Below are 15,000 nucleotides of genomic sequence, written 5' to 3' on the forward strand. Positions count from 1 at the left end.
GAAAGATGTATTCATAAATTTTTTTCTGTGAGCGGATCTGATTTTGATTCGCTAAAAAAATTTATGACATTTTTCTTCTGTGGTCCAGCTTATCGTTCTGCTTGGTTGGTTTCCTTGCAGGATATGGTTAGAAGTCGTTCCGGTTGGTTGGTTTTCTTACAGGGTCTTTTCCTTGTATTCATTGAAGTTCAGTTTTGATTGGTTTGGAATTATGTGACATCAACAACTGGTGTTTGGACTGGAGGTGGGTGACGTCAGCATCTTGTGTATGCGTGGTGATTTGGAGCTGCGGTTTCGAAACCCGGGTGGAAGATTGTTACTAGAATTTTATTGTTTTTTTGTGTTGAAATTGGGTGTTTTTCTCCTCTTTTTACTGCTTTTTCTTCTTTCTAAAGGATATTTAGATGTGGTTTATATTTTTTAATCAGTATGTTTTCCTTATTTAAATGGAATTGGGTTGAAGTGTTTCCAGTGCATTGATAGAGAGGGAAGATTTGGTAACTAGGTTTTTTGACTAACAGAAATTTTCCTAGTAGAGGGGTCCCAGATTTGTTGTCTGTGTACTGTAAGTCTATCCCTCAAAATTAAGCTTGTTTGACCAATGTAATCTCCACCACAACCTCCACATTTAAGAACATAGATTAAGTTCTTCGAAGCACAGGTGAAGTCACGAAGTTAGGCCTGACTTAAATTTGTATGTTGAGCCCTCTAAGAGAAAGGTGCAAGATCCACAATTAGAGCGGTTGCATTTTTTGACTTGTGGGTTTGTATTTTTGGTGGGTAACTCTTTTAGAGATTGTGGTTGTCTCTTGCTTTTAATAATCCTACGTGTTTCTAGTGCCTTTTTCATTCGTGGGGCCTTCATAAGGATGGGTATGTTTTGGTGGATGATGTTGTATGCTTCCTGGTTTCTTGGATTGTGTGTTGATACGTAAGATAGAGTTTTAAGTGTGTTGTGGTGTTTTCTTGTTTTACGTTACTCTTGGATGTTTATCATTTTTGCACGTTCTATTTCGTTTTTGATTAGACTGACCAGGTATTTTCTATCTAATGAGGTTTTAAGTTTTTGCAGTCACTTTTCTCAGGTTTCGGGATTTGATGCAATCGTGCAAATTCTTCTCATTAAGTTGAACGGTATATTTATTTTAGTATGTTTTAGGTGGCATGAGGAGAATAGACGATATTGTTTTGAGTCTGTTGGTTTGAAGAAGATGTTGGTTTCAATCTCAGTATCTCTCTTTATTATTAAGATGTCCAGGAAGGGTAGTTGTTGGTGGTTGTATTCCATAGTGAATTGGATACTGTGGTTAATGCTGTTGATTAAGTTTCTAAATTCTGTGAGTTGTTCAAGGTTATGTGGCCAAAGGATGAAACAGTCATTCAGGTAGCGTTTCCAGTTGGTAAGTAGGTATTTTTGGAAATTTTCCCCAAATTTTAATCTTGCATGTTCATATATTTGGACTTCCAAGTATGCGATGACAAGGTTGGCAAAAGTAGGCGCTACCTTCATTCCCATCGCTGTGCCCGATTTTTGTCTATAAGTGTTTCATTGAAATTGAAGAAGTTGTTCTGTAGAATGAACCTTATTCCTTCAACGTTGAATTCTTTTCTGATTCTGTCAGGAATGTCATTTGGGAATTTTTCCAGCCAGTATTGTATAGTTATTATTCCGTATTCACGAGGAATCAAGGTGTAGAGGTTTATTACATCAAATGAAACCAGGAGGATGTCTTTGCTGGTTTTGTTTCGGAGATGGTTTAAAAAGTCCAGATCATCCCATATAAAGCTCAGTATATGTTGGAGAATAGGTTTGAGGAGAACGTCAATAAAATTACAGAGTCTGTGTGTTGCACAAGAGGGACCGGCCGCAATTGGTCTCATTTTGAGATCTCTCGGGTGTGAAATATTTATGACTATAGGGGTTGACTTGTTACAGGCTTCATTTATGGCCTCACTTTTGTGGATTTTGGGAAGTCCATAGAAGTTACTGGTTTAGCAGTCAAATATAGTCAATGAATCAAAATCAGATCCGCTCACAGAAAAAAATTTATGAATACATCTTTCCCTAAAACATTCCATTGCAAGCGGAAGCGACTGTTTAAAGATCTGAGAAATTGTAATTTCCCCTTTTTTTACTATTTTAATTCTCACACTTGTTTTTTTCAGTATGACTGAAATTAATGAACCTTGTATATTCTAACAAATTAATATACAGTTTTAATTTCAAACTTACACCTTCTGTTTTGAACACGATAATTTATCAACAATGAAACATTTTTATTTAACAACATTGAAGCATTTCAGTTTGTCAACATTGAAACTTATAATGATGTTTTTCTAGTTTTACACTTTTACCATTGATAAACAAAAAATATTGTTGAAACTAGTTTGGTATATATGTAAATAAATGTATTTTAAAAATTTACGTGCTTTTGAAATTTAAGTGCATTTTCAACAACACATTTTCCTATATTTTTTCCTGTGTGGAAACACCACTCTCTCTTTTGCTAGAGACACCAGCCAGTCTCCACTTTCAACTCCACCAGATGCATGCTCATATCATTGCTGTCTACAATATCGACAGTCCAGCCAAACTGTGAAGTTCTATTACATCTGTTGTATTATGCTAATTCATGCATGCCAATCATTGTATTTTATAACGGAGAATAGAACGTCGCTTACCAGTTCATTCCATCTCAAGTTGCATATATCTCATTCCAACATTTATTCTCATTAAACATCATCATTATAATAGTAAACAGGATTATTATTATTTATTATTATCATTATTATTATTATTATTATTATTATTATTATTATTATTATTATTATTATTATTATTATCCTTATTATTATTATTATTATTCTATGTTTGACTTTTGCTTTATATTTGTACAAGTTGGCTCCAAGTCTCACCCAGAGACCTCAAGAGACAACAGGGTTGGAAGTTCATGTTGTTGTTATGCCTAGTGAGTGTGCCATATATTTGGGGGGTGGGGTGTTGTACTAATGAATGTCTAAAAAAAGTTGGTTTTTTTTTTTGGTTTTTTTAAACCGAAAATTATGTTTGTTTTAAACCTTGAGATTACATAGAAAGTATTTTGCGTAGGATATGAGCAGTTCCCATGAGCACGATCTTTTGAATTTCTGCCATTTTTGGGTTTCCTGGTATCTGAGTTATTATTATAATTATTATTATTATTATTATTATTATTATTATTATTACTCAGTAGTCTTACTTTTATCATGTGCTTTCACTGCACTACCGAGCGCAGCTCGTGTGCCTTGGGTATGTGTTTTATTGTGATGCTCTCATTTTTATTGTATTGAAAGTGTTTTATGTAGGATGAGTGCAGTGCCTAGTAATGCTATTTTTTGTATGTTATATATACTTGTCAGTCCTGGTGCTTTTGTTATGTATTTGTCTGAATATTTTTTTTTATCATACTTAATGCACCCACTGTGATAGGAATTGTTTCTGTTTCTACACTCCACATTAGAGAAACAGATTTCTAGATCTTTGTATCTTGAAAGTTTCTCCCTATAGCCTTGTTAAGCTAAGCGCAAACAAACTAGTGGAGATAAGAATACATTTATCAAAGATTTATTACTTTATGTAATCAGGACTTAAATCGCCAGTTATTTCTGTTTAGTTCATTTAGATTCGTTTCACACTCATTGTTGACATCCTTTTGTTCTTCTTCTCCCACCAGAAGTCCCTTTTGCTGCCGACCAACTCCCTAGCTAGCGCGCAGCAAAGTTCCTGTCTACAGTACATCTGTCCTGAATCCTGCCCTACATAGCTCCCTACCCCAGAACTGTTGACTGTCATTGGAAAAGGGAAGGCGTTTTAATTGTCCTACCCATATGTGTGGTTACTCAATTCTTTGGTGACTGTTCCTTGTCAAGGGTTGGTGTGATCTGCCTAGGGCGGCCCCTATTTGGTGGCTGGGCTACCTGAACAGGGCTGTCAATATAAATGTTTGTCAGCTGCCTTCACTAATTGCTGCAGGTCCTTGATTTCAGTCTGAGTTATGAGGGCCTGGACCTGGGGTGGCAGCTTATAGAGGAATATTTCCGTAAATAAAAAGGAAGGGGAGGAGGGGACCTAATGCCAACATCTTGTCCATCAGTTCAGAAGTCATAGAATCGCCTAATTCCTTCTCCAGTATCTTGACTGCTGCTCCTCTTTCACTGCGTCAGAATGTATCCACTAGCCTGTTTTTCAATATGGTGTATTTGTGCATTGGTGGAGGTCGGGTTAAAATGTCCAGCACCCTCAATGCAATATCTTCATCTAGTGCCATTACATCGTAAAAATATTTTGTTTGGGCAGCCGTTACCTTGTTTATATTGATTTGGGCTTTCGCTTGCGCGAAACATAGTTCAGCCCTCTTAGGCCAGAACTGTGGTAGCCTCAGTGTTGTTTTGTCGCTTGCTATGTTTGTTTCGATAGCGAGTGATGTTGTTCTATCGTCGGGGGTCACCAGTTATAGCTTTGTTAAGCTATACACAAACAAACTAGGGGAGATGAGAATACATTTATCAAAGGTTTATTATTTTACATAATCAGGACTTAAGTCTCCAGTTATTTCTGTTTAGTTCATTCAGATTCACTTAGCACTCACTGCTGACATTCTTTTGTTCTTCTCCCACCAGAAGTCCTTTTCACTGCTGACCAACTTTCTAGCTAGCGCGCAGCAAAGTTCCTGTTTACAGTTCGTCTGTCATGAATCCTGTCCTACATCCATTTCTTTTAGAGAAATATTGTCATCTGTTGGTTTTGATACATCGATTAGAAAGCATTTTTTCTTGGTGATCTCTAACAACTATATCCGACCTATTAGCCTTGATTTCTCTATCTGTGTGTATTGGCATATCCCAAGTATAGTTGCTTTCTCATTTTCTGTGGCATTTTCTGGTGTGTGCCTTTACCACCTTTTTTCTGTTGTTCTTCCATAGTGTTGGCATAGATTCCAGTGTATATATTCCTTCCCAGCCAGGATTGGGCAGCCAGAGACAATATGATTTATTGTTTCTTCTCCATCACCACATATTCTGCAGTTACTTATATTTCTTTTCATTACATGTTTTTGGTAATTTCTGGTGGGGAAGCTTTGGTCTTGTGCTGCAATTAAAAATCCTTCAGTCTCTGCTTTGAGTCCCAAGCTTCTCAGCCATTGTTGGGATTTTGCTTTGTCTATTTCTTTTCTGTTTAGTTTACTCTTTTTACTCTTTTACTTGTTTCAGTCATTTGACTGCGGCCATGCTGGAGCACCGCCTTTAATCGAGCAACTCGACCCCGGGACTTATTCCTTTGTAAGCCCAGTACTTATTCTATCGGTCTCTTTTGCCGAACCGCTAAGTAACAGGGACGTAAACACACCAGCATCGGTTGTCAAGCAATGCTAGGGGGACAAACACAGACACACAAACATACACGCACACACACATATATATATACATATATACGACGGGCTTCTTTCAGTTTCCGTCTACCAAATCCACTCACGAGGCATTGGTTGGCCCGGGGCTATACCAGAAGACACTTGCCCAAGGTGCCACGCAGTGGGACTGAACCCGGAACCATGTGGTTGATTAGCAAGCTACTTACCACACAGCCACTCCTGCGCCTATAGTTTAACCAGTATTTGCCTTGAAGAGGCTTTTCTTGTCATTGTTTTACCATAATTTGTTGCTGTTCCAGTTTTAGTTTGCATTTCAGTTGTTTTACAGCTTTTGTTTCTTTTTCTTCATAGTTTTTTAGATACTATGACTTCTTTTTTGTATTTGTCAGCTTCCTTAAAGACTGAAAACAGTTTTTTGTTTTGTTCGTGTTTTGTGCCTATTTGTATTAGTTTTCTTTGCTTCTGAAGTAGGTATTTCTGTAGTCCTATGGTGGTTACTTTGTAATAGTTTTCTAGCTGTATAAGGTCTCTACCACCTTCGATACATTGTATATATCACCGTTCTATGTCAGATTTTAGGTGGTTCATCCTAAATCCTGTCATTATTTTTATTGTTTTCCTGTCTTTTTTTATTAGTTCATTTAGAGTCCAATTAAGAATATTGTAGCTGTAATTTATGACTGGGACAGCTAGAGTGATGATACCTATTATCTTGTTTTTCGCATTGAGCTCTGTTTTCAGCATTAATCTAACACATCTATAGTATTCTTTTCTTATCTTCTCTTTCATTTGTGTGTGTTATATTGTATTATGTTCATTGATTCCTAAGTATTTGTATGTTTGGCTTTGGTTGAATTCTCTTATTTCGTTTGCTTTATCTAGTGTGATGTTGCTACTCTTAACTAGATTTCCTCTTTTCAAGGTTGCTTTAGCACATTTTTATAAGCTAAATTTCATGTTTATTTCTTTGGTAAATCCATGTACTGTTTGTAGTAATGTTTCCAGCTGTTTATAATTTGTAGCGTACAGTTTTAGATCAACCATATATAAGAGGTGGCTGATTGTTTTGCTGTAACATTTGTATCCACATCCAGTTCTGTTTAGCATGTCATAAAGGATGTCAGTACCAAGCAGAAAAGGAGTGGAGAGAGCGTGTCTCCCGGGAATATTCCTCTTCTAATGAGGATGGCTTTGGTTTTTACGAGTCCCTCTTTTGTCTGGAGCTGTAGCACTGTCTGCCATTTATTTATGGAATGTTTTATATATGCTATAATTATTGGTGCTACCTTGTTCATGGCCAGTGGTTTTAGGATCCATGTGTGGGGAATACTATCAAAAGCCTTTCGGTAATTGAAATAAAATTGACAGACATCAGCCAGTAAACATTCCAGTATTTATTCAATGTATTGGATGAATACACACACATGTATGAGTGGTATAGATTAGTGAGTGGAAAAAAAACTTGTAATTGCATAAACAAGGATGAGAATACATATAACCATAGAGAAACAAATGAGCAAATGAGCAAATGAGCAAACTGGCAAAAAATTAAATGGGTGTACAAAGCGCTGAAAATATTTTGACAAATTAAATTTTAATGTTGAAGTGAATCGAACGGTTTTGTGTGTTTCTTAAATGGCTTATAAACACCTTCCACACTGCAATTGTTTGTAGTGTACAAACAATTTACGTATTTATACACGAAAGAGGTGACCTGTAACAGGACACCTTACATGCTAGAAAGGGCAGTTAAAGCCCAAACCACAAATAAGAGCAATGTTTCTAAATTTTGTACCCTTGTTATTTTCACAGTAAAATTTTTGCAGTTTCGAAGCCTTTCTGGTATGCAGTTTTATTTTTTTTATTATTATTTGCCACCGAATGTAACTGTGCTTGTGCGGTGGATTTGAAAATTAAAATGTATAAGTATGTAGCACGTGTATTTTCCATGCTATTTGCTGCATAAATATGCATTAATTTTAGCGCCTTCAGTAGAAGTATGAATGGCAAATTATTTTATTTTGCACATTAACACAGGAACTTGAGTCTGAGGGTAACTACAATATTTTTTGTTTTCATTCCCTTTGAAATTGCTCTTATTCATGGTTTGGGCTTTAACTGCCCTTTCTAGCAAATAATGTATCTTGTTAAGCATGTAAGGTGTCCTGTTACATATTTTGTGTATAAATACATAAATTGTTTGTACATTATTATATATGAAAATATGTTGTCTATTGACTTTATTACACATGCTTAGCCACTGGTATGAAAATTTTTTGAAATTTTCTACCCATAGTATTTTCACTATATATATATATATATATATTATATATATATATAAAGTTAATCCAAACAAGAAAGCACAAAAAAACACAACAACGCGAGGACGTGGAACAAATATAGTATTATTGGATTTTCAGGAAAGAAGGAAAGAAGGAGGGTTTAACGTTTCGAGCGGAGCTCTTCGTTGGAAACATAGGAGAAGGAAAGATCCAGAGAAGGGATGACAGAGGAAAAAAAAAAATCCCCAACGGTACACACACAGTCACATTTATATATATATATATGGTTTGCAATACTAACTTCAGGAAACCTGCCAGTCACCTAGTCACCTACCATTCCGGCAGACACACTAGCCAAATTGACTTATCTTCTTCTTAACTTGCCTCAACAGAACGGTGGTAGCAGGGAATTGTATCAGACTGCCAGAGGGGAAGCTAGGAGACAGGTTTATTTAGCCAAAAGGGAAGCAGATAAGAATAAATTTGCCAATGTTCTGCGCCATGAGGACCAAAGACTTGAGGCATTTCATGTTGCAAGACAGTGTGTGAGAGAGAATGATGGATGATGGTTCACTTGCACTAAATGAGGCTGCAAAGTGTGTATGTATGCCTTCCCATGTGTCAGGAGAGATGCTAGCATCTCTCAAGGTAGCCTTCAGCAAGTCTTTATACCTTTATTTTGGTTTATGTGGAGGCCGTTCTCCTTTAGCTAACCCTCCATAAAAGAGTTGTTTTGGCATCCTTGAATCTCTCATCCTAACCAGATGTCCACTCCATTTGAGCATACATACATACATAAATACATACATAATACACACATACATACATACATACATACACACACACATACATAAATACATACATACACACACACATACATACATACATATATACATACATACATACATACACACATACATAAATACATAAATACATACATACATAAATACATACATACATACATACATACATACATACATACATACATACATACATACATACATACATACACACACACACCACACACACATACAAATGAAGCGACAAGTCGCGTATCTGGCGTGGGAGACTACCGAAAATACGATGAATACTATCTCCAACTTTGGAGACACGACTAGCATCCTTGTTAAATAACTGATTAATCTTCATATGAATTAACCGAGGGAGCCTTTTATTCACAATCATGGTGATTTACGACTGAAACTTGAATTTAGCATGCAAAGAGTTACTACAACAACAACAACAACACAATCGAGGAACAAAACGATGACAACAGCTCAACAGGTAACCAAATTCTTTCTAGCTGTACTTATAGAAGAAACCGTAACTACAAAACTCATTTCTCTTGGAGTTATGAATTGAATAATGATCTATTTAACTGCTACGAAAAAGGGAAACAAAACCCCGCTGTTGGCAAAAATGAATCGATTGAAATCATATTGGGACAATCTGCATCCAGAATTAAATAATTTTACTGTGAAGCAACTATGCCAACAAGCAACATTTGTAGAACATAGAAAGAAGGTTAGTAACTGTAAATTTATTTAAAAATCGAAAATTAACCTTTTTCCCAACTCTATAAACAAAAACGAAAACGTGAATGATATAAGGCCACCACGTAGTTTCACAGCTAGCGATATTCCGACAGATTCCATAGTGCCTGCCAGTCAAACTACATTACTGGCTCAAGTAACTGACCACCGTCCCTCTGTTACAACTATGGTAAATAGCGGACACAACTGCAACAATTATTGAAGTAGTAGTAGTGGTGGTGGTAGTGGTGGTGAGGATTATATGTCGGTGAAATGCGCCCTTACTGAAATTTTCCGAGAAAAATTAAATTTGGCTTTGAAGAACTATCTCGAGGAAAGAATATTCTCTACCAAAGTAAGTAAAAAAAAAACACTAGAAATGATATTAAAAACTGTTAATGAAATTGGTGATAAGTATTTACAAGAGTGAGATGAACCCACATACTGGCAGATTAACGGCTGTTTTATATGCGCTGGCAAATACTATAAAACAGTTATTGAATGATATTCGACAAGTAAACAAAACTGAAATAACAAAGACAGTACCATCATGGATTTTGAAGACAGAGAAAAAGATAACTGGTTTACGAAAGACCATCAGTCATGTAATGATGTTTATTGCATGCAAACAAGCAAATCACTATACGTACCGCCAACAGAAAGTAAAAAGGAGAGAGAAATTATGTTTGGAGACAGCAATAAGAGGACACTCACTAGCAAACTGATTAGCCTCAAGCAGGAGCTAAAAGCTGTCAGTGAAAAACTCCAACATCAGAAGAGAATAACCGAGGGAAGAACAATAAACAAAAGATTTAAGCACAACCAGGCAGCAGTATACTGAGACATGAGAGAAGGAGCAGTAAATACCACGGAAGCTCCTTCACAAGAAGACATAGACTCATTCTGGAAGAAAATCTGGAACGAAGGGAAGGAATTTAACCAAGATACTCAGTGGCTGGAAGAAATCCGAAAATGTTATTGCTCCTGCGTTACATCCAAGACATACAACATTGATGGTGAAACTCTTGCAACTGTAATCCAGAAACTCCAGGATGGAAATGCACCTGGAAGAGACTTGATTGTTGGATATTAGTACAAGAAGCTAACATTTTACCGATCATATCTTATTAATCTGTACCAGCAAGCTTTCATTGGAAACAGTAGTATACCACACTGGCTAGCTCTGGCAGAGACAAAATTGATCCCCAAATGCAGAACCACCTACATGGCAAAAACTTACTAGCCAATTGCATGCCAGAACTTAATGTATAAGGTATATACAGCATGTTAAAACCTCTTCCTCCAAGGCCATTGTAAAACCAAAAACATTATCACAGCAAACAAGCAGCTGGGAAGATGGGAGTCTGGGGATGTGCTGAGCAATTGCTAATCAACAAAACTGTGTTGTCAGAGACGCGAGATCATAGGAGGAACCTAGTTTCAATGTGACTAGACAACAAGAAAGCCTTTGACTCTGTCCCCCACTCAGGGATATTAGAAGCCCTCCAACTTGCTAAAGTTCCAGTGAGAATAGTCAAAGCCATAGCTGACCTGACTTCATTGAGGGGCACCATCTTGAAATTAAGCACAAAGAGTGACTGTATTATCACCGATAGAATACAATATCATAAAGGCAGATTCCAAGGGGACAGCCTCTCTGTGATGTTGTTTATACGAAATACCAAAATTACACACTGTTTCTTTGTGGATGACTCAAAACTTTATGCAAAGATTATGCATATGATGAAAAAGGGTCTTGATCTAGTTACAACATTCTCAAAGGATGTAGGGTTGGAGTTCGGTCAGGATAAATGTTGTTATATGGTTGTGAAAAGTAGGAAAACTATAAACCAGACTAGTAACATCTCCATCAATGATTTCACTGTTTCTCCTGTATCTGACGAAGTATGTTACAGGCATCTAGAGGTGAATGAAAATATATATTGCAATGGTACAAGTAACAAAATAGGTATCACTAAAGAATATTACAGCCGAATAAAGAAAATTTGGATCTCAGAACATTCTGCATTCAATAAAACAGTGGTCCACAATGTGTTTGCTGTGCCGGTACTCATACCAACATTTGGGCTGCTTGGTTGGACGCTTGATGAAATCTGAGCCATTGATGTGAAAACCCCAAAAATACTAACAAGCAAACATAATTTCCACATAAACAGTGACGTAGACCGCCTCTACCTAAAACGTAAACAAAGCAACAGAGGCTTAACATCGATCCAAAATGCTTTTGAATGTTGCATCATATCTTTTTGGCAACATATTTTAACCACCAACATCGAAGTGCATCCCTTGACACAGTTTGCATACATGAGGCTGACAACATCATAATACTTGGAAGGCAGTCCTTGAGCAACACTTTTTGTCTGATAACCTAGAATACATGCCCAAAGAAGTCACACAACTCTACCACAACATAGAGAACACCTATGTTGAACTTTTGAGAAATCTGCAGTTACTCTATCCAGATTACAAGTTCAGGTTTACACCTGTAATTATTGGAACCCTGGGATATGTAACACACAGCCTAAATACCAATCTTGAGAAATTAGGCTTCTCAAAACCAGAAAGGAGAAAGCTAATTCGAAGACTACAGATCCAATCAATCAGTGGAACTGTAAAAATCTGTAAAGCTTTCCAGAAGTTTATCATTTAAATATATATGAGCATGTATAGATATGTAACTATATACATGAGAATGCATACATAAAACATACAAATCTGCAAATACATACATACATACATACATACATACATACGTACGTACATTCGTACATACATACATACATACATACATACATACATACATACATACATACATACATACATACGTACGTACATACATTCATACATACGTACATACATTCATACATACATACATACATACATACATACACACACACACACATACATACATACATACACACATACATACATACACATACATACGTACATTCATACATACATACATACGTACATTCATACATACATACATACATACATACATACATACATACATACATACATACATACATACATACATACATACATTCATACATACATACATACATACATACACACACACATACATACATACATACATACATACATACATACACACATACATACATACATACATACATACATACATACCCAAATACCAATCTTGAGAATTTAGGCTTCCCAAAACCAGAATAGAGAAAGCTGATTCAAAGACTACAGATCCAAGCCATCACTGGAACTGTAAAAATCTATAAAACTTTCCAGAAGGTTATCATTTAAGTACATATGAGCATGTCTAGATATGCAAGTATATGCATGAGAAGGCAAACATAAAACAAAACATACAAATCTACACGTATATGTCGATTTAGAGGACAGGAGCTTCATACTAATGAAGATTTGTGCTCTAAAAAACCGTCAAAGGAAAGGCCCCGAAATAGTGTGCATTCTCTTCTGAAATCTACTGCTATCTGTGTCTGTGTGTGGGGGTAGACCAACCACGTGTAATGACAAAAGAGGCAGACCTCAGTATTGTTGGAAGTAAAGCACTATATTTATTACACACATGTGAGTGAGAACACTTTGAGATATTTTTGGTATCTAACATATGTCAGATACTGCGAGCACTGCTTCTGATTGGTCAATCCATGGTGATGACCCGAGGTCACGGTGACGGCACTACTTTTGTCATTCATATGTTACAACTAAACTTTCAATCTGTGCTATGTATTTCTTGAACGTGAACTTGAATGTTAACAAAATGTTAAACAGTCATCAGTTATCAGTCATTTCACCTGAAAACTTAGCGCTATAAAGTCGGACTATCTTCCTGCGGCATGACATCTTTTACAGTTACACATTGTGACATCACTGATGTGAAATCAAGCTGTATTCATGCGCGCTTCAACACGATGTAAAGAATTTAGTTTTATTGGGTTAATAAAATATGGTCGTTTATTCGTGTGTAATAAATAAAATACCAAACTCATTCCCTATGGATACCGTATTTATTACAACTTGTGACTTGTAATAAATATGGTATCCATAGGGAACTCGTTTGGTATTCTCTATTTATTGAATGATACATTTATGGAGACTCACATACAGGACTTCAAGTTTCTGTGTCAAAGATGATCACTGCACCTCTCCAGCTGTCATAAGCTCGGTACCCAGAGTACCATCAATTATAAAACCGATCATCATGTCATTGACACAGAAATTTGAAGCCCTGTATTTGTGTCTCTATAACTATATCATTCCAAATATATATATATATATATATTATGTAAAATCCATTCTGTCTGTCTGTGTGTGTATCTTCTAGGATCTCGGACATTCTCCATCCGATTGCACTCAAATTTGATATGTATATACCAACGGTATCAGGCCATGTATAAGTCTTGAAAAAATTACAAAAATCGATTCCAGGTGAAAATGCGATCGATAAAGCCGTGGGAACGTGCATTTGTATGCACAAGTACATCAGTCGAAATCTGTCTTTCACTTTTTAGGTTAAATCAGTGTTTCACGAAGGGGAGGCCTATAGGACGGTCAGACAAGTTGTTTTCAGAAAATTTGGTTTAAATGTTTGACAACTCAGCACCGTCCATTGGACGGGGGGGGGACGTTTTGCTCATATATATATATATATATATATATATATATACATATGTACATACACACACGCATACACAAAGTTTGATATTGGTATATAGATGTCAAAAAATAAAACAGAAAAAATTAATAGAAACTGAACAAAGAGAAATGTTGTTATCATAAAACCTACCGCAGATGTCACTTTAGCTTCCTGTAGCTTTATTTTCGTGGTTTTTCTTTTAAAATATATTACCAGTACAAAAAATGCAATTACTGCTAAACATAGCAATGTAGCCAAAACACCAATAACAACACCACAGTAAGTTGCACCAGATGTTCCAGATGTTGGAGTTGGTTTGCATGTTGATGTTGAATTGCATGGTATATGGCTTGCAGTTTCGTTCTACAATGAAGAAAGAAAGAAATTTCAGTTCATATAATATGAAAAAATAAATTATATCTGCTGCATCTGTTTAATAAACTGGTATCTGTTTGCCTCCCAGGATACATACACTTTAACCCTTTAGCATTTAAACCGGCCATATCCGGCCAAAAGTATTCTACCTGTTTTACGCTCAAACTGGCCAGATCTGGTCTCTCACACCAACCCTACAATATCGTTTTGAAAATTAACAGCTACCTCATCAAAATCTCAAAGCTACAAGATAATGCACGATTAATTCAAAACAATGTGGATAAAAAAGCATTAATTTTGGCAGAATAATGCGAACACTAAAGGGTTAAACAACATCATGTGACACTTTCTCTTTTTTTTTTTGTTTTTTAGTCACTAGAAAATTACTAATTATATTTTTGTTATAATTTACTAAGTTCTTTATGAATAGATTATTGGTATTAATTACTGTGCACCCATGCTGGTTCTAAAATTCTCTGTTTGGAAAAAAACTTTGACCTTCAAAACATACAGAAACCAGTATTAAGTGAGTGTCGGCTGCAAGTAAATCTAATCTTTTTTGACTCTGATGAATAGCGCAAATCAAACAGAAATTAGTGGCAGGCTTAGTACAAAAAGGATAAAATTACTTTGCATAGAAATTTAAAAGAACTATCTTTTAAAGTTCAACATTTAAAAAGAAATGAAAAATGTTTGTTTTGTTTTATTAATCATTTAGACGTAACAAAATAATGAATGGTACATTTTCG

The 15,000-nt window shown here is 35.9% G+C and overlaps 1 protein-coding gene across 1 annotated transcript in view; it reads right to left on the reverse strand.

The window, feature by feature from the left end:
- LOC115209105 (WASH complex subunit 3) overlaps positions 1 to 15,000 on the reverse strand; it is a 59,211-nt gene that overhangs the window by 11,906 nt on the left and 32,305 nt on the right. The window contains exon 2 of the mRNA XM_029777232.2: positions 14,027 to 14,239. Within this exon, the coding sequence (XP_029633092.1) occupies positions 14,027 to 14,239 (213 nt within the window). The remainder of the gene's footprint in view (positions 1 to 14,026; positions 14,240 to 15,000) is intronic.

This window comes from Octopus sinensis, linkage group LG3, assembly GCF_006345805.1.
Source record: "Octopus sinensis linkage group LG3, ASM634580v1, whole genome shotgun sequence".
NCBI lineage: Eukaryota > Metazoa > Mollusca > Cephalopoda > Octopoda > Octopodidae > Octopus > Octopus sinensis.